The sequence below is a fragment of the Pelophylax lessonae genome (genome assembly GCF_965119305.1).
Source record: "Pelophylax lessonae genome assembly, chromosome: 2".
NCBI classification, from domain to species: Eukaryota; Metazoa; Chordata; class Amphibia; order Anura; family Ranidae; genus Pelophylax; species Pelophylax lessonae.
Window position 1 is genome coordinate 461,917,163 of NC_138769.1, and position 23,385 is coordinate 461,940,547.

At 42.9% G+C, this 23,385-nt stretch overlaps 1 protein-coding gene and 1 pseudogene across 2 annotated transcripts in view; both read left to right on the top strand.

Annotated features, from left to right (window-relative positions):
- Positions 1 to 5,999: 5,999 nt before the first annotated feature.
- On the top strand, positions 6,000 to 6,949 carry LOC309548146 (annotated as a pseudogene). The gene has a single exon. The product of its transcript is annotated as an uncharacterized misc_RNA (transcript).
- Positions 6,950 to 16,902: 9,953 nt separating this feature from the next.
- Positions 16,903 to 23,385, top strand: part of PLCXD1 (phosphatidylinositol specific phospholipase C X domain containing 1) — a 39,844-nt gene continuing 33,361 nt past the window's right edge. Inside the window, exon 1 of the mRNA XM_082246301.1 lies at positions 16,903 to 17,026. Coding sequence (XP_082102427.1) covers positions 16,915 to 17,026 — 112 coding nt within the window. The 5' untranslated portion in view covers positions 16,903 to 16,914. The remainder of the gene's footprint in view (positions 17,027 to 23,385) is intronic.

Sequence of the window (23,385 nt, forward strand, 5' to 3'; positions counted from 1 at the left end):
TGTATTTAAAGGACTCAAGATCGTTCGGCCGACGATTCGCTAGCGGACATATCGAGGGTTGGAGCACGATCGAGCGGCGAATCACGACTTTTCCCCACAAACAAAGGTACGACTCTTTTAATAGAAAGTGTGTGTTTTGGGCCCTATACAGCTTTTATTAGGAATATCTTTATTATGTGCCAAAATACATGCTATTTTAATATGTTTTGTGTTGTGTTGTGTCTTGCAGGCATATACTGTCCTGCAATATGGTGGACAATTACACCAGCCACAACTTTCTAATAAGTTTTATTGACGAGTACAGGCAACTGCCGTGTTTGTGGCAAGTGAAGTCGGCAGAATATAAAAATAAGAAACTAAAAAAACAGGCCATGGAACATTTGGTGGCCTTCTACAAGCCCGTCTGTCCTGGGGCAAATTTTGATTATATACGCAAAAAAATAAACAGCATTCGCACTGCCTACAGGCGGGAGGTAAAAAAAATAGAAGATTCCACCCAGTCTGGAGCAGGTGCACAGAATGTACATGTACCACGGCTGTGGTACTATGATAACCTGCGATTCCTGGCAGACACCTTGGAATCCAGGCCGTCAATTTCTACGCTGCCTTCGACTTCGGCAGAGGGCTCAGTGTCTGTAGATCCAAGCCAGGATGAGGATTTCCTGGAGGAGAGTTTTACTCAGGTATGGCATTTCACAATATATTGTCTGCTAAAATGTAATCATGTAACAAAATTATAAGCTAAACCATAATTGACCCTTTATGTAAACGGGCATAGCAAGGGGTTGGCATGACAGGCAACCACCAGGGGCGCAGGCCAAGGGGGGTGGGTCACAAAAACATTGGCATTGTTTTATTGTTTATTTTAACAATCCACTCAGCCTGCACACCCCAGAACCCCCAGTTTGCAGGCGGATTCATGCAGGTGTAAAACATTGAGAGCTGCTTCATGCAGGTGTAAAACATTGAGAGCAGCTGAGCCAAAAGACCAGGAGACTGAGACTGCCTCTCACTGCATCCCCAGCACACCTCCGGTCTTACAAACACTGCTGCATCCCCAGCACACCTCTGGTCCTAACAAACACTGCTGTAGCCTCAGCATTCCTCTGGCTCAACCTTTTTTAATACAAAACTAACAGCTCCTGCAAATGATCCATCCATCCTTGCTTCCATGTCTCTGGTCTCTCACTCTGGGTCAGCAAGGCAGGTGGCTCCCTTATTCCTGTTTCCCTGCACTGCTTCACCCTCAATGCCCTACATCAAGCCCTCTGCAAGTTCAGGCCCCTCTCTCTCTGCAACCCCCCTCCTCTCTCTCTCACACCCCCTCTTTCTCTCCCTCTCTCTAGCTCTCAACCCTCTCTTTCTTTTTCACACCTGAGACAATGATTGCCCACTAGAGAGCTCTACACTGGGCAAACAAGGGGCAAATTAGAAACTTTTAATGCCCTTTAATTTTTTTTTGGGGGGGTGGGTTACAGTTTTACATTGATCTTGGGGGGGGGGGGGGGTTGTTGCCAAATACAGCTCCTCAACAAGGGCACTGGAGACCCTAGATACGCCACTGTATGTAAAGTCTGCTATTTGTTCACAATAATATAACAAACATGACTTTTTATATACACTATAACATTCTAATCAATTGTTCATTTCATCAACAGGGAAGTGTCACTGAGGAGGAGCCAGGTTGCAGCCAGGAGCCTGGGGAGCCTGCGGAGCCTGAGGAGCCTGTGGAACTATTTCCACCACCACCTCCTCCTGCCAAACGGAGGCAAAAGAGGAAGCACGTGGATGATATCACAGACGAATTTATCCAGGAGGCCACCATAGCCCTACGTCGGAAACCGGAGGCCAATGAGTCCTTCGGCAACATGACGGCCAAAATTTTGGATAAGGTGGACCTCAGGCAGTGTCAGTATGCCAGAAAAATTATTCTGGATGTGCTGCAAAACGCAGAAAACGGCATACTTACTGAGCACAGCCATGCATGCCAGGAGCACCCGTGCCCTCCACCTCCACATCCACAACACCCACCACCTCGCCAAATGCCACATGGCCAGTGGCAATATGGCCAGCAGGATCCAAACCTGCCCTCATGGCAACCTGATTACAGTTACCAGCAACTTTAATTTTTGTAACCCCCTATTATTTATTTTACCCCTGTTTGCCAGTTTCTATTTTAATTTTGTCCAAATGGACCTTTTTTATGTTTAGTTATACGGAAAGTATTAATGTTTTCTTTGGTTTTTTTTGCTGAGATACAAAAAATAAAGAAAATGAAAATAAAAAATGGCCTATCTGAATTTGTTAACATGTTTAATATTGTGCATAACCTGAAAAATATGTTTTAGACATTAATTCATACAAGAATAAAGGGTCATATCAATAGTTAGATCTTTGCTGTTTACAAAATAATAATGGTGAAGAGTTCAAATTATTTAATTATAAAATTTGATAGAACAGATAGAATAGACAAACATTATCTTCATCATAACAGAACACATGCCTTTTGATTAGAAAAGTATGGCATTATGAGCAGCATCTTCCTTCTTCTCACATTTATCAAGATGAGCATGTGCTCCGCATTTCACCTATTTCTTGGACTGCCGCGAGCCGAAAGTTCTTTCTGAATAAAATGATGAGTTTACTAGAGAAAATTCTTCCGGGAACTCATTTGGTTTGATCATGCGTGTTGGGATTTGTAGCTGTGTGTCGGCCGAATTCTGTACTGACAGGCGAACAATCGTCCGTTCTGGTGTCCGCAGACAAAAATTTTCATGTTTGCAAGAAAGACTCTCGTCCGCGGATTGTGCGCAGACAGCTGTCGGAGGCACCATACTAACACGCATACAATCGGCAGATCTTTCGTCCGCCGACGTTTGTATGACGACGATCGGTACGTGTGTACGGGCCTTTAGAGACCTGTGTGTTCAAGGATGAAGGTCCAAAATACAAGTATTCTGCAGTAGGGCTAGATGCTGCACCTGTCCCTCCTGGGTGAATTAAAATGCCAGGACGGATGCAATGCACCTGGGTGGCCCCAAGTGCAAGGGGCCTAAGGCCTCTTTTCACACTTGTGCGACTTGTCCTGTGATTTGGGACTGCAAAGTCGCATGACAAGTAGAACTCCATGATTTCCAATGAGTACCGTTCATGTCTGTGTGACTTCAAGTTGCAATGACTTCAAAGTAGTCCCTGCACTACTTTGGTTCGACTTTGATGCGTTTTGAGGTCCATAGACATAGGCATTGCTTCAAGTCCAGTCAAAATTGCGTCGCTAAAATCGCGTGACTTTTAGGTCAAACATGTGTGAAAGAGGCCTTAAAGTAAAGCAAAAGGTCATATCTACATACTTGTTTCCAGTCAAAAGAGGGTCAACAACTTGCAAAAATTTCTGCTCCTATGCTCCCCTCAAAACTCTTTCATAGAATCATCTGGATCAGGGATTCTTTTACTCCTTACTGCAAGATAATATGATGTGAGCCAAATGACTGACAGATGTTAAGATAATAGTTTATACGTTTATAATAAATAAAACAATGTATATAATTATAATAATTATATAAATGTTAACTAATAATTATTAACAATTGAGGCGAGCTAGATTCACACTACTGTGCTTGTTAATTGTTATTTGAGAAGTTTTCTGATTATGATTACGGAACCTAAGCGCCGATTCACATTACCGCGACGCTACTTGCAGGGGCGACCTCCGAGATCGCGGTGCGAGCAGCGCGCCGCGACCTCGGAGCGGCCGCCACGGACTTCATAACATTGAAGTCTATGGCGGTCGCCTCCTGGTCGCCCCAAAGAAGCTCCGGACCCTTTTTCTAGGTCGGAGCGACTTGTGTCGCTCCTATTAGAACGGGTCCGCAGCTTCCCTATGGGAGGCGACCTGCGGCGACCTGTGAGGCGACCAAGTCGCCTCACAGGTCGCCCTAGTGTGAACCGGCACTTAATGACTGTCTTGGAATTGTTGATATATATGCCTTTATTTTTCAATAAAACATTTCCTAATGTAAAAAAAAATGATTAACAATATAATTATTACATTTTGAAATAAAGTAATATTTAAATAGTTTATAAGCAAGCTTCTCTTATTAAACATGTGTCACGAATAATATAGAGAATGACACTTCTTGGTCTATTTCAGTGTTTGTGGAATGTACACACTTTAGTTTTATACCCTTAGGCCCCTTTCACAGTTGTAAGACTTGTTCTGCGACTAGGGACTGCAAACATGACCCCATTATTTCCAATCAGTACCATTCATATCTGTGCTATTTCAAATCACAGCGACTTCAAAGTAGTCCCTGTCCCTGAACTACTTTGGTCTGACTTTGATGCGACTTGAGGTCTATAGACCTCAAGATTACACAGACATTGCGCCAAAGTCACACAACTTATAGGTTGTACAAGTGTGAAAGGGGCCTTAGCTAACATACAACATGACCCACCTCACTTCTCTAAGCTCTGCTTATCAATGTTATACTCTTACCCTGTATGCCCCCTCCTTGGTAGTTGTTTTAGCTTTAAAATTCCTCTCCACCATGGGTTAATCTCTGGCTCTCATCTCCTATCTGCTTAAATATATGTGAACCCTCACCTTGTAAAAGAACCCATTCTGTTTAAAATTGAAATGAAAGGCAAAACATACTCCCCCCCTTTTTATTTTTTAGAGATCACATATCCTCTGATCTCAGCTGCAGAAGAGTTAGGGGGAGGAGAAGCAACGATACACTGGTCTTTCCAGTAAATGGGTGTGCAGGGGGGGTGTCAGATAAATCTGATCATTGGAGGAGAGCAGGCTGAGTTCCCAGTAAAGCTAGAGAACTGACAAGGATGAATAGTGTGGTCAGTTCTAGACGCTCAAAGGGATTGGCAGGAACACCAGGGATTTCACACAAAGGAAGCAATACAAAGAGAACAGTATGCTTTTTCTGAAAATAGAAACTCATCGGTTGTCATGTACTGCTGCTCCAGATTCTGGCTGCTCCAGTTTTTCTAAATCCCCCCACAGCCCCGAAACCTCACAAAGTGTTGGACAATATTAAAAAATTAAAGGTCTATTTCCATTACAAAGAAAAATTAATAAAGAAAGCCAAATCTTGATTGACAAGGTCTCTTTAGGCCCCTTCGCACTTTGCTGCGACTTTGCTGCCCGACTTTGACGCGACTTCGATGCGACTTGAAGTAATGGCTGTGTAATCTTGAGGTCTATGGACCACAAGTCGCATCAAAGTTGGATCAAAGTAGTGCAGGAACTTTTTTTAAGTCACACAGATATGAACGATACTCAATGAAAATCATGGGGTTTGACTTGTCATGTGACTTTGCAATCCCAAATCACAGGACAGGTCACACAAGTGTGAAAAGGGCCTTAAGCAAGCACCAGAAAGTTGCTAATTGCATGTTACTCTGGAAGCACCCCAGGACATGCTGTAGGGACAAAGAATTGAATAGTATTTTATGATTCTTTATTTTAGGTAGTGTTCTCAAACAATTATGCAGTTAGTTGTCTGGTCCTGCGGGTTTCAAGTCCCAAGACTCAACAGCTTCACTTATGTGTAACTAACGCCTTTAGAGATGTTTGTGGGCCCCCCTCCTTAGAGATTTCTGTAGATTGAACGTTAATCCTCTCCTTCAGAGGTTCAGGGACCGGATCAAGATATGGAACTCTCTGTATCTGTCAGTAGCGGGTAGGGTGAATCTGATAAAAATGGTGCTCGTGCCGCAATTGCTCTACATGCTTCATAAAACCCCTATGGTATTCCCCTGAAAAATTTTCAGGATAATTCATTCTCTTTTTCGCACTTTGATCTGGAAAAATTGTACTCCCAGAATAAAATTAGAGCATTTACAGAGGCCGAAGGATGAGGGAGGGCTTGCTCTTCCCAATCCATGGCTGTTCTATCTGGCAGCTCAATTACAGCACCTGATAGGGACAATGGGTACGGAGGAATAAAATAGAAGGTATAGAAGTCAGCTCATCTTTGGTGGTAATGAGGCATACAATCCGCAGGGGTCCCATCCCTCAGGCATTAGAGGCACAAGCTGTTGGAATGCCACATAAAACTTACCCAACATACAACCTTATCCAAAAAATATGGAATAAAATTAAATACCTGCAGGGGGTGGAAGGTTATACTGAGTTCAGTCCGATATGGCTAAATGATGGCTATTTGGAGATAGCCAAGCTGCAATCGGGGGCAAAATGGAGGGAATATGGCATCACACATCTCAAGCAAATTTTTCAAAATGGAATGCTTCTGAAGTTTGCGCACCTGCAGGCCAGATATAACTTGCCATCCTCTATGAAATTCTTGTACATTCAGCAGCAGCACGTGGTCAAAGCTCAAAGTAAATCTTCTGAATGGATTATGTCCCCGACCCCAGTCTTTGGGTTAGTAAGAGACACTAGAGTGTCCAAGGGTTTTTATATCACAGAACTATGCAATGCTTTTACAACTCTATTTAAAGCAGCACCCCCTGAGAGTGATGGAAAAATGGGAAAGGGATATAGGTTTAATGGATGATGAGCAAAGGGAAGTGGCTTTCCAGACAGTAGTCACTTGTTCATTAAATGTCACTCAAACATTGACCCAACTATACATAATAATGAGGGTATATTACACTCCCCATCGATACATTTAATGGGGCTTCCAGTTGACCCTGTTTGTACGAGATGTCGGAGGGACCATGGAGACCTAATTCACCTACTCTGGCGATGCGCAAAGCTACATCCCTACTGGGCAGGAGTGGAACAGACAATTAATGCAGTGTTCCAAGTGACTCTAGGGCTAACTCCAACAAAGTGCTTGCTGGGAGTGCTAGGAGAGTATGACTGGGATGTGTATACAAAGGAGGCTGTGCGTAGAGCCTTGTTTCAGGCAAGAAGGTTGATTATGGTACACTGGAAATCGGAAGACCGCCTCCAACACTAACTGAATAGATCAACAAAGTGGGCAGTGTGATGAGAATGGAGAAAGTCATATTCCAGCATAGGGGTAATGAATCCAAATTTTAAAAACTTTGGGCATCATGGTTGGATACCCTGGGGCTCGCCTTGGTGGATCTAACGATGAATAGGCTACTTGGCCTTAATGCCTAAGTATAACTGAGGGTTCCCATATGTAAAATATACTAAAGCTCTTAACATTTGTGCAGGATGATTGTGAAGATGTATATTGAATGATGGCTTCTTCTTTATCTGTATATGTGGCGGGATGTTGGGATGTAGCCTGCTCTAAGTACAATTGTCTATTGTTATGTACTGCTGGCAATGTATTGGTGCTTTAACTTTAATAAACATTTTTTGTTTGGATAAAAAAAAAAAGAGATGTTTATGGGACCCTTCGGTTCTTCTTTTTCTGAAATGTTTATGGGCTCCTTCAGTTCTTCTTTCTCTGAAAATAAAAGGGTAATGTAGAGAATGACTCGATAAAGCCAGCTGATTAAAACCTTTCTCAATTGGGAACTACTTTGTCAACGCAAACTTTTTTGTAAACACAGAAGATATTTCCGAGTAATGCCATATAACCAGAGTTTCAAGGGTCTTTCCAGCTGTAGAAATATCTCAGTAAGTGCAATGTGGGATATCAGCCCATACATGTCTGCTGGGATTCAAGAATGTATTACATAAGCAAGATATGTGAAAACACTTTCTAATGTGTAGTGTTGAAGGAGTGTTTGCTTTCCTTCTTTTTTATACAGCTCTATGGAATGCAGTATGTTCATTTAACTAATTATGACAGACCTACGTATGTATGATGTGAATTTTATCTATTTACAGACATTGCAATTTCTACAGCAGTGACGGCTGGTGCTCAATTTTCTTGGGGGGGGGGGGGGCGGCCCCCCTAGCTGACAAACCACATACACACCCCCCACTCATAGCTTGATCGATCGCCCATCAGGCCCCCCACCAGCCCCTGCACTTACCCCATGCAGGTGGCGGCTTCTCCCCTGGGTCGCCTCTGGAGTCCTGGTGGTCGATTCTCCTCCCGGCCAATCAGGAGTTAGGACTTGCAGTCAATCGGGTCTTAAGACTCCCGGCCAATCGGGACTCAGGACCCACTTCCTGATTTGCCATGAGGAGAAACAGGAAGACATTAGCAAATATTAATTCGCTAATGTCACACAACTGGGTGGGCTTTGGGTGCAGTGCTCTGTGCACGGAGCCCACCCTTTTGAAGCCAATTAGAGCTTCTGGCTCTAATTATGTGGTTCTAAAAAAAAAAAAAAAAAAAAAAAACATTGGAATCCATGCGTCCGGTGCCCTACATGTAGATTAAAATAAATACAATTATCATTAAACTGCATTTCTTTAAAGCAACCCCCCCCCCCATCACCTGTGCTCATGCGCAAATTTGAGCGTGTGTGTAGGGCCTGCATGCCTATGTAAATGAAAATCGCACCACATGCAAGGTATCACTGCAAACATCAGGGCGATAATCAGAGCAATAATTCCAGGGAAATACCTCCTGTGTAACTCTAAACTGGTAACCTGTAAAGGCTTTTAAACCTATGGATAATTAGACCGTAGTTTGTCCCATACCTCCCAGCCGTCCCAGATTCGCCGGGACCATCCTGAGATTTCAAGTAAATCTCTGTGTCCCACAAATCCTGGCTGAATCCACCAATAACAGTGGTTCCAGCACTTGACTCTGCTTGTGCCATAATGATCCTTCTTTCCTGCCTTCCATGTGCCATAGTGATGCTTCCTGCCTTCCACGTGTCTTTGTGATCCTTCCCGCCTTCCATGTGCCATATTTATTCTTCCTGCCTTCCATGTACCATAGTGATCCTTTACCCCCTTCCATGTACCATAGTGATCCTTCCTGCCTTCCATGTGCCATAATGATCCTTCCTGCCTTCCATGTGCCATAGTGATCCTTGCTGCCTTCCATGTGCCATTATAATCCTTCCTGCCTTCCATGTACCAAAGTGATCCTTTCTGCAATCCATGTGCCTTAGTGATCCATCCTGCTTTCCATGTGCCTTAGTGATCCTTCCTGCCTTCCATGTGCCATAGTCATCCTTCCTGCCTTCTAATGTCCTTAGTGATCCTTCCCGCCTTCTATGTGCCTTAGTGATCCTTCCTGCCTTCCATGTGCCATAGTAAACCTTCCTTCCTGCCTTCCATGTGCCATAGTGATCCTTCCTGCCTTCCACATGCCATTGTGATCCTTCTCGCTTTCCATGTGCCATAGTGATCCTTCCTGCCTTCCACATGCCATTGTGATCCTTCCCGCTTTCCATGTGCCATAGTGATCCTTTCTGCCTTCCATATACCATAGTGATCCTTCCTTCCATGTAACAGTGATCCTTACCTTTCTCCAATCTCTCTCCCTACAGGTTGGTTCACACTGGAGACTCCACCTTGTGGCAAAGTAATCAAACCATATGTTATAGGTACAGGTTTTTTTAACCACGACCCTTAAGCCTTAAAAAGTGGGTGTGGGCAAACATGATGGTGGGAGACATGTTTGCCCACACCCACTTTTTTGCTGTGGCATGCCGCAGGTCCCTTTCTCCCTGAAATGTCCCTCATTCTCAAGTTCTAAAGTTGGTAGGTATGCATTCCACTAGTGAGTGCAATTTTAAAGCAGGCATTTTTGTCTCTAGTTACTTAGTGTCACGTTATCTTTTATATTATATGCAAAAAGTGGGTTTTATATTGTGTTTGTGTGCACAACAATTCATTAAAGTATATTTTTTCCCAAATAATTTGTGTTTGAAAAACCACTGTGATAAGCACTTTAACCCTTCAGCAGCAGCTACATATTTATTTAATTTAATAATTAATTAACTTTATGCACAATATATACCATAAGCGCAAGGTTATTTATCTTTGTGAAAAAACACTGTACCCATAGGCGTGCGCACAGGGTGTGCCAGGTGTGCCTGGGCACCCCCTAATCATCCTATGTGGTGCAGATTCCCCCTGTTTAGACCCTAAAAATATTGTAAAAAAAATAATAAAAATAAATAAAACTAAAAAATAATTTAAAAAAATGAATAAAAAAACTACAGTCACCATCCACTGCCCCACTGACACTAATATCTGCCTACGGACACTGTCAGTATATATACACATGCACACACACATATGTGTTTGAGCTTTGGGGTGCACACCCTAATACTATAGGCTGTGCACAATATGACTGTACCCATTTTATTCTCTAGAGCTTCTGCTTGAAAATCTACAGTATAATAATTAGGGGTTCTAAGACATTTTCTAGCAAAAACGAGGCAGGTTTTTACATGTAGAGGAATGTTAGAATCGGCCTGGGAGTCAAGTGGTTAAGGTTCTATAAAGAAGTAAATAGGAGATTCCAGTAATTGGGGTTACTGATTCATTTCATTATTATGGATGTTTCATAAATCACCTGTAGGTGTCGCTGTGACAGCCAACAGATTAAGGGAAGTGAGTTTTCTCCGCCCCCCTGGACGCAATGCTCCAGTCCTTTTTCAAGGATGACAGACAAGGAGGGGATATACTACTCCTGTTTCTAGGGGAGGGGAGAGCCAGCCCCTGTTGGATGGATCCCTATATTGCAGCAGAGAGAGAAGAGCGGCTGATCTACCAATGGCTGTAGAGGTGGGCTTGTCCCCGGAGTACCTGTGTGTACAGATAGAAAGGGGCGGCCGAGGAATTCCTCATTTCTAGCATGATCAGACAGGATGTAGGGAAGGCTTGGATTACATGTCCCTACATACAGAGTGCTGCTGGTGAGTACATCCATCGCAGGGATCACTGTATTACATATCATTGTAATAGCATCTCAATAGAGAAGTGCCATCTGGGGTGACTTTATTCATCATTATTGCACTTTATCCTACAAGGTGATCACATGGCAAATTGTCATTTATTCCACCATAGACATGCCTCAAACTCTCTATCGTCAGCATTGTTTTTCAATATCTTTAAAACACAGATTATATTTAACCACTTCTGGACCGGAAGAATTTCCCCCTTTATGACCAGGCCATTTTTTTGCGATTCGGCACTGTATTTTACCTGACAATTGCGCGGTCATGCGATGTCAAATAAAATTGACGTCCTTTTTTCCCACAAACAGAGCTTTCTTTTGGTGGTATTTGATCACCTGTGCATTTTTTTATTTTTTGCGCTATAACCAAAAAAACGACAATTCCAAACAAAAAAAAACAATATTTTTTAATTTCTGCTATATAACTTTTCCAAAAAAAAAAAAAATGTAAAAATCTAATTTTTTCATCCTTTTAGGCCAATTTGTATTCTGCTACATATTTTTTGTAAAAAAAAAAAAAAAAAAAATCCCAATAAGCGTATTTTGTTCGCATCTACAAACTAGGGGAAAGATTTATGTCATTTTTATTTTACCAGTAATGGCGGCGATCTTCGTTTTTTAGCTGGACTGTGACATTGTGGCAGACAGATCGGACCCCTAACTGTCATTTTTGACACTTTTGGGGGGACCGGTGACTACTACAGTAATCAGTGCTATAAATATGCACTGTTACTGTAATAATGACGCTGGCAGGGAAGGGGTTAACCTAGGGGTGATCATAGGGATAAATGTGAGCCTATGGGAGTGTTTTCTAACTGTATGGAGGAGGGACTTGTGGAATGAACACAGAGACCTGTGATCCCTAAATAGGTGGATCACAGGTCTCTGGGTTCATTCCAGAGAGAACAACGGTCTGCTGTGTTTACAACAGCAGACCGTCGTTCTCTCTTAGCGAGGAGCGATCGCAGGTGCCCCGTGGCAATCGCGGCTGCCGGCCCTGTGGATTGGCTTCCCCGCTTCCTAATCGGGGCGGGCACGCGCATCCCCAGGAGCGCTCCCGTGAACCACTGTATAGGTACAACGGTCGCTCAGCCGAGCCAGCCTGCCGCAGTGTATCTGCGGCGGGCGGTTGGCAAGTGGTTAATCAGCTATGGTCTAGGGCAGTAATGGCGAAGCTTGGCACCCCAGATGTTATGGAACTACATTTCCCATGATGCTCAACTATACTGAAGAGTACATGAGCATCATGGGAAATGTAGTTCCAAAACATCTGGGGTGCCAAGGTTCGCCATCACTGGACTAGGGTGACTTTTTTGGAGTGACCCCCCCCACCCCCCACTAATAATTTTCTATTGAATTGAAAAAGTATGATTTGTTGCTTAGTACCACTAAGGCTCCTTTCACACTTGTGCGACTTGTGCTGCATCTTGGGACTGTAAAGTCGCATGACAAGTCATACCTCATGATTTCCAATGAGCACCATTCATATCTGTGCGACTTCAAAGTAGTCCCTGCACTACTTGGGTCCGACTTTGATGCAATTTGAGGTCCATAAACCTCAAGATTACACAGGCATTGCTTCAAGTCGTGGCAAAGTCGCAGTCGCACGATTTTCAGGTCGTACAAGCGTGAAAGGGACCCTAGTGGCGGTGGCAGAACTGCCAGGGACTATGGCTCTTCATTCACCTCTATGGCTTAGCTGCAAAAGGAGAGCGATTTATAGCAGTGCACAACTCGGTGCTGTAGCATTAGTTTACACAAATCGCCAAGCACCCTACAGATTAAATCTCTGTTAATTGTTGACATTAGCGATTAAATAACGGCAATTTATCTCTGCTACAAAATTGGCTGTCAAACATCAGCCTTATGGTGACTACATGCTTTGATTTTATTATGCAATCGATGTGTGATTCAGTCATAATGATCGAATCAGCAAACAATCAAATTGGTGTCATTTCCCTAGACTCTATTTAGATCAGATTTGATCAAACTGAGTCAATCAGCCAGGGTACAAAATTATCTTTCATGTCACATAAATTGCCAGCACCGAGATGATTTATTCATGAATTTGAATTCAGTGGATACGAATATGAGATGACATGATAAAACCAGAGATGCAATCAGTAACTTATGCTGGCCATATACGCACAAAATTTCGGCTGAAAATGGTAGTTTTAGGAAAGATTGTTCCAAAAATCGGGCCGTTAGTGAACACAAGTTTACAGACGATTTCGATCGTGTGCCTGGCTAATGTCGATGGATCCATAGCGAAAACTTTTATCGTTTCAGTGAAAGTTTATACGTGTATGGTAAAATTGAAACAAAAATAATATTCTGACTCGTATTGCGCATGTTATCGAACGATCATTATGATCATGAAAACAATTATGTAAAAGAGTTTATTCTGTCAGTTAGTGGCCAATTCGTTATCGACTGACGAATAATCGTTCAGTCTGCAAACGGCAGAAACTCTGTGCCTGTATGGCCAGCATTAAAGTGATTGCAAAGTCTTGTTTTTTTTAAAAATAACAAACATGTTATTCTTACCTGCTCTGTGCAGTTGGTTTTGCACAGAGCAGCCCCGATCCTCCTCTTCTCAGGTTCCTCTTCAGCTCTCCTGGCCCCTCCCTCCTGTCGAGTGCCCCCACAACAAGCAGCTTGCTATGGGGGCACCCGAGCTGAGCTGTAGCTCCCTGTGTCCATTCAGACACAGAGCCACAACCTGACCCCGCCACCTCTCTCTCCTGATTGGCTGAATGATTTTGATTGACTGTCTCAGCCAATGAGGAGGGGAGTCCCAGGTAGCTTAGACACTCCTGCAACATTGCTGGATAAAGACGGGCTCAGGTAAGTATTAGGGGGGCTGAGGGGGGCTGCTGCACACAGAAGGTTTTTATCCTAATGCATAGAATGCACTAAGATATAAAAAAACAATATTATACAACATATACAACTCCTTTAAAGTAGATCTATAGGCAAAACTTTTTTTTTTTCATTTTGGATGGAGCAGATTTTCTTTTTTTTTTTTTTTGGCATCTGTGTCACATTGCAGAGATTACCCTTCACTTCCTGTCCCATAGCCAAACAGGAAGTGAGAGAAAATCTCTGAAAATGAAGGGAATTTCTTGGGGACCACCAGGTCACCGTAACTAGTGTCCCCATTGGAAGATTTCCCCTCTATTATCCTTTTTCACAGAAACACACAGGCAGCCTTTTTTGCAGATTCCTGCCATTCGCTAGTAGCAAAATTGCCCCTGTGTTGTCAGCCTAATGCCTCGTACACATGATCAGATAATCGTATGAAAAAAATCTTTTTCGAATTGATCGCACGATAATCTGATCGTTAGTACACCCGATCACGACATTTCTCGTACGTAACTTTTGTCGTACGATAACCTAGCGAACGACAATCATTTAATCAGTACAGTATGCGTTTGCTAAAAATCGATAGAAAAAGACCACGCATGATTGGAAACACAAAAATAACCTGGAAAAAGCCTGGCTGCCATTGTTTTTGTTTTGCATCTGATACGTAGCTGCGCAACCAGGAAGCTTTTCCAGAATTGTATGAAAAAAATCCTACGTTTAGTATGCATTGTTGAATTCGATGTTAGTATCATGAAACAAAATGCAAACGGTAATTCGTCCGATTATCTGATCGTGTGTATGAGGCATAAAGGCTCCTACACAAAATCGGGCGAACATTTTCGTCCAAAGAATTTTCGTATAGTGTATTTCTACAGCCGATTCAGACTTTTCGTATGAAAATTCCCGAAGGGACAAACTCCTAAAATGTTTCTCGTACGGGAACAGAACGAACGATTTTGGCTTAATGTGTACCGTTTTCGTACGATTTTCGTTCAAGAAAAATCAGAAAAGAAAGACTGCGGATGATCAGAAACAATAAACAACAAAAAAAAAAAGCCTTTGTCGTACCAGAATGTTCGTACAAATATTTGTTCATTGATTTGCTGTGAAACAACGAAGAAAATTGGATGATTATTCGCCCAATTTTCTTATAGTGTGTACCCCACTTAAAGCGTAGCACTCACTTTACAATCTGATTGTAAAATCTTCTCTAGATCTACCAACAATTATGTAGTGCAAGAGCCTTCCGAACTGGATACATATTGGATAGATTGGATTTGTACGAGTGACACAGGAAGGATAGACCTTGCATGGCCATAAAAGTGATGTAAGGAGGGATTATTGGTCATGAAGAGCGGTTCTGGTGGTTACCATAAACCAGCGGTGATCACCTTTTTTCATTTAGTGGCCTCAAACATCACCAAAAGTCCACAAATATTCAGTGGGCGTATTACTACAGGAAACTGACAAGGACTGCGGACATGTTACAGGAGATAGTCAGTGTCTGTGAATATGCAATTGGGGGTTGTTGGAGACTGGGAGAATTCTTCAGGAGACACATTGTAAGAGACTGTTAAATTCTTGCCTCCCGCGCTATAGCCGAAAGACGGCTACAGCGCGGGCTCTAATTTCCGGGAGGCCGTCTTTATACAGCCTCCCAGTAACAGGCTCCCGCGAGCGCGCATCGGGGAAAATCTGTGTCGGCCGTGTCCCTTGGACACAGCCAATCACAGATCGTGGTGAATGGCCAATCACAGCGGCCATTTACCACGTGATCGGACCGTCTAATGAGAGATGATCTCATATATAAACATATGAGATCATCTCTCATCACTAGCTCTCCTTCCTCACACAGAGCCTGCAGTGTGAGGAAGAGGAGAGCCCTATCACTGGTAAGCTGACACAAAAAAATGTAATCAGGGCACTGATCACCAGTGCCCTGATTACAAAAGAGGTAAATAAAATACAATCAGTGCCCACAGTGCCCACAATCAGTGCCCATAGTGCTGCCAGTCAGTGCCTATCAGTGCCCGCTCATCTAGGCACTGATGGGCACTGACTAGCAGCACTATGGGCACTGAATGTGGGCACTGATGGTGCTGCCCATCAGTGCTCATCAGTGCCACCCGTCAGTGTCCAGCAGTGCCGCCTCTCAGTGCCCATCAGTGCCGCCTCTCAGTGTCCAGCAGTGCCACCTCAGTGCCCAGCAGTGCCACCTCTCAGTGCCCAGCAGTGCCACCTCTCAGTGCTCATCAGTGCCACCTATCAGTGCTCATCAGTGCCGCCTATCAGTGCCAATCAGTGCAGCATATTAGTACCTCCTCATCAGTGCCACCTCATCAGTGCCACCTCATCAGTGCCCATAAGTGCCACCTCATCAGTGCCCATCAGTGCAGCCTATCAGTGCCCATCAGTGCCGCCTCATCAGCGCACATCAGTGAAGGAGAAAAATGTATTTCTTTTCAAAATTTACTCACAGAAAATAAGAAAAACTTTTTTTTTTTTCAAAATTTTCTGTCTTTTTCCTTTTTTTTTTTTGTAAGAAATAAAAAATCCAGAGGTGATTAAATACCACCAACAGAAAGCTCTATTTGTGTGAAAAAAATGATAAAAATTTCATATGAGTACAGTGTTGTATGACCGTGCAATTGTCATTCAAAGCGTGACAGCGCTGAAAGCTGAAAATTGGCCTGGGCAGGAAGGGGGTGAAAGTGCCCAGTAGGCAAGTGGTTAAAGATCATTTCCAGTGCAGCCGCTTTCAAACCAACACTGCCACGCTTGTGCTCTCCACATCCCACATACATTTCTTGTGCTACAGCAAGATCCATTACAAAAGATCAGAGGAAAAACATCAGAAAAATAAAAAGTAAGGTAGTGTGAAAAGTACACAAAACAATGTAACTTGTAGAAACCAGTCTAAAGAATATTTTCTTTCCCTGGCAAGCAAGGACATAAGTAAGGAAAACACAAACTACTGTCTGCAGGAGGCACAAGGGTGGCACAATAAGTGCCAAAGGCCCACAGGTTGGCCACCAGGGCCATAAACTGAAGACATTTTGGGAGACCTTCAGGACCTTGATCATACTGTGCGGTTTTCTGCTTTGTTCCATATTGTTCTCTCTGCTCTCCACATTTTATATATATATTATATATAAAATTATTATTATTAATTATTATATAATTCTCTTCTGTGGATTTATTTAAAAATAACGAGCGCACAAGTACCAAATAGTTTTTTTTATATCTATTTTTCAGGGTTTTGTGGAATCACAAAATGGAAAGCTGTGCCCAGAAATGTGATACCCAGGTGGTAGAAAACCATCAATGGATGTCACAACTGTGCGAAACCTTGTGGGATATACCTCTGTACGATTTGTCAATCCCAGGTACTGCCTTGTGTTTCTTCTGGACTTTTAATACATATTTTTGTAATGCACTGTTTTTTTTTTTTTGTTTTTTGTTTTTTTAGATGTCATTTTCTTTTCGTCACTTATAATATTTCTATTACTTGTGTAATGTTAATGCCTAATATAGTATCAGTAATAATGCTTTGATAGCATGCACCAGAAATAATAAGGCTGTTTAATTTCCTCTCTCTCAGCATTTATACAAAAGGCATATTGTGTCCTATGAAGAACCTTTGCAGTTTTCATTTTTAAGCTTATCAAAGATCTCGCATGAACCTAGGCACAGTTAGGGTCTGGATCTAACTAGCAATTGAAGCCTATATGGCCATCGATCCCTACAAATCTGTAAATTGCACTTTTACAGATTTATGCAAACACAATAAGTGAAGTATAAGAGGAGGCAACGTCATAAACCCACTCAGTTACATTCTGCCTGATGCCTCACGCCCCTCTCAGTTATACTCATTGCCTGATGCCTCACATCCCTCTCAATTGCACTCAGTTCCTGATGCTTGATGCCTCACGCCCCTCTCAGTTATACTCATTGCCTGATGCCTCACGCCCCTCTCAGTTATACTCATTGCCTGGTGCCTCACATCCCTCTCAATTGCACTCAGTTCCTGATGCCTGATGCCTCACGCCCCTCTCAGTTATACTCATTGCCTGATGCCTCACGCCCCTCTCAGTTATACTCATTGCCTGATGCCTCACATCCCTCTCAATTGCACTCAGTGCCTGATTCCTCACTGCCTTCTCAGTTACACTCAGTGCCTGATGCCTCATGCCCCTCTCAGTTATACTCATTGCATGATGCCTCACATCCCTCTCAGTTGCACTCAGTGCCTGATGTCTCACACCCCTATCAGTTGCACTAAGTGCCTGATGCCTCACACCCCTATCAGTTGCACTAAGTGCCTGATGCCTCACGCCCCTCTCAGTTACATTCAGTGCCTGATGCCTCACGCCCTACTCAGTTGCACTCAGTGCCTGATGCCTCACACCCCTATCAGTTGCATTAAGTGCCTGATGCGTCACGCCCCTCTCAGTTACATTCAGTGCTTGATGCCTCACGCCCTACTCAGTTGCACTCAGTGCCTGATGCCTCACACCCCTATCAGTTGCACTCATTGCTTGATGCGTTATGCCCCTCTCAGTTACATTCAGTGCCTGATGCCTCACTCCCTACTTAGTTGCACTCAGTGCCTGATGCCTCACACCCCTCTCAGTTGCACTCAGTGCCTGATGCCTCACACCCCTCTCAGTTGCACTCAGTGCCTGATGCCTCACACCCCTCTCAGTTGCACTCAGTGCCTGATGCCTCACACCCCTCTCAGTTGCACTCAGTGCCTGATGTTTCTCAGTTACATGCTTCTGTATTAGGATCCTTGTGCCTGATTTGTCAGGTACAGTGCTGCCTTGTGTTTCTTGCAGATGCACGCAGTGTTCTCTTGCTGTCACACACAGTAAAGCCTTCATTTTACATATAATGTCTCACACTTCTATGGGTCTATTGTTGGATGGAGTGGGGAAGGGCTAACACTTCTGTCATGTTTTTATTGCTTTCTGTGCTCTAGTAACCAGTTTTAGCAGGACACAAAGTAAGAGATCCAGAATTTTGAGTTGCCATAAGAATAATAGGGAAATCTTCTACTGGAGACACTTTTTCTATTGGCAGCTGGCCAATAGGGTATTTCTCCTCCTTGTATAGATTTCCACATAATTCCTGTTGTCTCTATGGACAGAAAGTAAAGGTAATTGTCCTTAATGAGACATAGACAGCAATAAAAAAAAACTTGCAAGTTGGGTAAAGCATTTAACATTTTTCTATTTATTTCATTTTTTTCGTCACAGGATTTGGTCGTGATCTTACCCTAAAATTAAAGTGTATGTAAAGCCAAAAGTTTGTTCATTTTGGATAAAGTTAGGAAGAGTTTACAGTTTACCTCCCGTTTTGTAGACACATCAGGAAATGAAAGAAAATCTTTCCAAAGTGAGGCAAATCCACCTTAAATAGTTGTCACTGGAACAGGTGTCATCATTGGAAGTTTCCCTTCTACTTTTGTTAGTTGACAAACCAAAATTATGGATTCCCCCCACATTTAGTCCTTGTTAGTGGTCAATTTTTAAAGACTTAAACACAGGTACTTGCCGGCACCACAACATATCTGAACATCCACATTATTACCTAAGCAGTGTTTTAGGCAGTTTCAGGTTCACGTTAAATTTTGCCTATAATGCCAAATGTAATAATAATAATAAAAAAAAAAAAGGTCCCCTGCAGATAACGTCATAATGTGCCGTATGCACCACATTCTAGCACATTATGACAGACTTACCTGAGAAATGGATCCCTCAAGCAGCACGCTGTCACCGCTGATAGGGATTCCATCTTCACCTGGTCTTCCATCAGGGTTTGCCAGATCTGGCTGCTTGAATGCCGAGACATGATGACATCACAATGACATCACTCCTGCGCAGGCACACAAGAGTCATGGCCGCGACCCAGCTCTCTTAGTTGGCATACTTGAGTGTGCTATCCATTGAGAGCGCAGTGCGCATGCGCTGGTGTTTTCACTGGCTCCTACAGATGTAAATATCTCCTAAACGGTGGATGTTTTGGAGATATTTACTGTACCTACAGGTAAGCCTATAATAGGTGGAGTTTAGTACTGCTGTAAAGTGTAACCAAGGGCAAAACTTTTTCTTTTCATTTTGGATAAGGGAGGGTTATAACCCCTGTTTGTTTTGCCATCTTTATCTCATTGGGGAGATTTTCCTTCACTTCCTGTCCCATAACAGGAATTGGAAAGAAATCTCTCCAAAGTGTGGGAATCCCAGGGTGTCACCAGAACTAGTGTCTCCATTGGAAGATTTTTCCTCTCCTACTATTTTGGTGTCAACTCAAAATTTGAGATTTTCTTTTACTCTCACTTTGAATATTAACAGTAAATTGATAAATAGGGTGAATCTCACAGACAGCAATAAAAACCAACATCTGTTGATGGCTGTCCCTCCTCTACCCTGAAGCTGGCATTGGGAGCCGATCATGTGACCGGACCGGAGTGACCAGGGAATAGGTAAGTATAGACCTCCTACCTCTACAGGGTAGTTAGTATAGGGCTTAAAATGGGGGTGGGAGCAGGTTTAAGTTTAGATAGGATGTAAATGGACTTCTACTTTAAGTTCTTTATTAAAAGTTCTTGCATTTTGACAATTTTTGTATGGTTTCAGTCCACCTTGCCTTGTAAACAACAGCGGACAAGGACCTCGTAAGGCCCCTTTCACACGGCCGCTCAGTTTATTTCGTCCGCTGCGGCACTTTTTTTTTTTTACGGACACGGATGACACTTGTGTCATCCGGTCCGTATGTCCGCATATCATCCCATCCGTTTGCGGATGATATACGGACATAATGTATGTCTATGGGCATTGCGGATGTCAGCGGATGACACCGCTGACATCCGATTTTGCGTCCGTTCCATTTTTTAAACGGAAGAAAAATAGGGTTCTGTTCCGTTCCAAAAAACAGAACAGAACTGAAAGGACGCAAATCGGATGTCAGCAGATGGTCATCCGCTGACATCCGCAATCCCATTGACATACATTATGTCCGTATCTGTATATCACCCGCAAACGGATGGGGTGATATACGGACATACGGAACGCCCGTGTGAAAGGGGCCTAAATTTGTGGCCAGGCGATGAACATTCAAATGTTTACATGTTTTTAACAAGCAATAACTGAGCTTTAAAACAAGCCTTCACTGTTCTTTTGTAGCCACAGGAAAAGTTTATCCTCAAAGTTCAAAGCAGAACAACTGCAGTTCTTCAAGTGGATTTATCAGCAGCGCAGCTCATACTGTCTCCCCTCCCTGCAGTGACTTGGCAGCCTTCCAGTCTTCTAATTTCTAAGGCTCCATTCACATTCAGCATTATGGGATCTCAGATTGCACTGCGATTTCAAAACGCATGTTGGGTGACATTCATTTTCAATGGCACCTAAAAACAGTGTGCAGTTTTGGCACAATTGTCATATATGAATTGTGCATCAATCGTTGCAAACCGCAACGCGCAAAGCTTGTCACCAAAAAGAAGCTCCTGCTCCTTTTTGGGCAATACACTTCATGTGCTGCCGTTTGCTGTGCGATTTATCGCAGCAAAACCGCCCTGCGATTTAGGCGCCATCAAAAATGAACATGCGTTTTGCGATTGTAGTGCGTTTTGAGAGTGATTTTTCCCACGAATGCCAAATTTAAATGGAGTCTAATATAAACATAAAGTGGATGATCCGGGAGGGCAGAGCAGGATGAACTGAAGTGTCTGAGAGAAAATAATTTCAATGACTTCACTGTTGTGAACTTTGAGGATTCTATGATTAACAGCCTCCAGAGTTCAGTGAGGGCTTGTTTTAAAGCTCATTGTTGCTCATTAACAAGAAGTAAACATTTGGACATGCATAGATTGCTCACAGGTTCCATTTAAGGCTACAACGGTTATAAATATCACACATGCACCAAAACATTGTTTTCTAGTATTGTCAAAGGGACGTTATCTAGTGCTGGGTCATGCAGCTGCCCCTATTTTGACATGGCCACCAAACTCAAGCAGCATTTTTATACTTCTGACTATGCTGATCCTAAATGCATGCAGTGATATTTGCATACAGAAAAGCTGTGTGCCTGTTTCGTACAGATTATCAACTTGTCACTTTTGGACATGTAACCCTATCAACATATGTCAATTTGTAGCCTATAAAATAAGAGTGTTTCCAATTTGCAGCCAAATTTTGATAAAGCTTGCTTTATGTTCAATAAAATTTTATTGAAAAATACAAAATATTGAAAATATCGAAACACCAGATGTAAGCCTCAACAATCTGGGGCAAGTACAAAAAAGAATAAAAAGAAAAAACAACAAAAGCACTCAAGAAAAACACAATAATATTACATATTCAGAATGTTTCCAAGGAGCCAGGAAGGGTAAATGGTCCAGTAGCAGAGCTCCACCCAAAAGAGGAAGCTCCGCTTGTTTGTTTACACCCCCCCCCCCCTCTGCTGCCACATTTGGCACCTTTTGGGCAGGGGGAGCGGATACCTGTCAAAACCAGGTACCTGCTTCCACTTCCAGGTGAGATCGCTTTAATTGTTATGCGTCAATCTACATAATTTCCGACCCCCCCCGCCCGTCTTCTGGGAGACACACAGGTCCCAGAAGACAGCGGGACCATCCAGAAAGCGCAGCACGACTCGCTCATGTGCAGTAGAAAAGGTTTTGAAGCTGAAAGGCTTCAGTTCTTGTTTCCCTTGAAAATGCCGGTGCCTGCACCCGAAGCCAATGGACGGATTGGCTTGAGGTGCCGACATCACTGGATCCCTCGACAGGTAAGTGTCCTTATATTAAAACAAGTCAGCAGCTACAGAATTTTTAGCTGCTGATTTTTCCTTTTTTTTTCCCCAAGCTGGAACTCCTCTTTAAACAGATACACAATGACCAGTGCCAGAGATCAATCCGGGTGAACATGACCAGAAGCAATAGATACAGTCCTTAAAACACTATAAAACAGTGTAGAAAAATCCACACTAGGTAAGTAAGACTCAAAGTAGTAGCTTGCTAAAAAATTGTGATGAGTCCATAAACACTGTCAAAGGCTTCATCTCCATCCCTGATAAACGTAAAAGTTTGTTGAAACGGTAAAAAAAAAAAAAAAAAAAAGGAGGGGCGGGGGAGAAAAGGTAAAAAAGATGAAGAAAAAAAAAAGAGGGGAGAAGGGAGAGAAGAAGAAACTAGACAAGAAAGGAAAAAGCATTAAGCGTAGAATAGAATCTCTAATTGGACCAAAGAGGCAAGACAGTCCTCAAGCCATTAGTAGGTCCCGAAGCTCCAAAGATTCTTTAGATATTCCAGCAGAGCCACATACAATGACACCGTTCTTGGGTGCCCAGTTTCTGTGCCAGTAGGAATTCCATGCGTTCAATGTGATCCATCTCCTCCACCCATTCCCCCAAAGACGAAACAGATAACACTTGCTTTATATTTGTTACATGTCCCTATTCACATAGTATAACTTAAAAAGAAGAAAAATTGCAGCCTACTTTGTAGATGCTCTTTTGTGGAACTTCCAGCAAGGAAAAATCCTACTAATTGTTCTTTGTTATGTGGGGGCTGGGAAGCTGCGTTTCCCATGTATAACCCTGTCTGCACTGCAGGCAGATATCATGTCATCAGTTGTACTAAGAAAAAGGTTTTGGAGCTGGGCTTCTCCATTGTATGGTAATAAGAACTGGACTCTGTTGGACAGATCACTAATTGAGATGTTCAGATGTTCATTACATGAGCTAG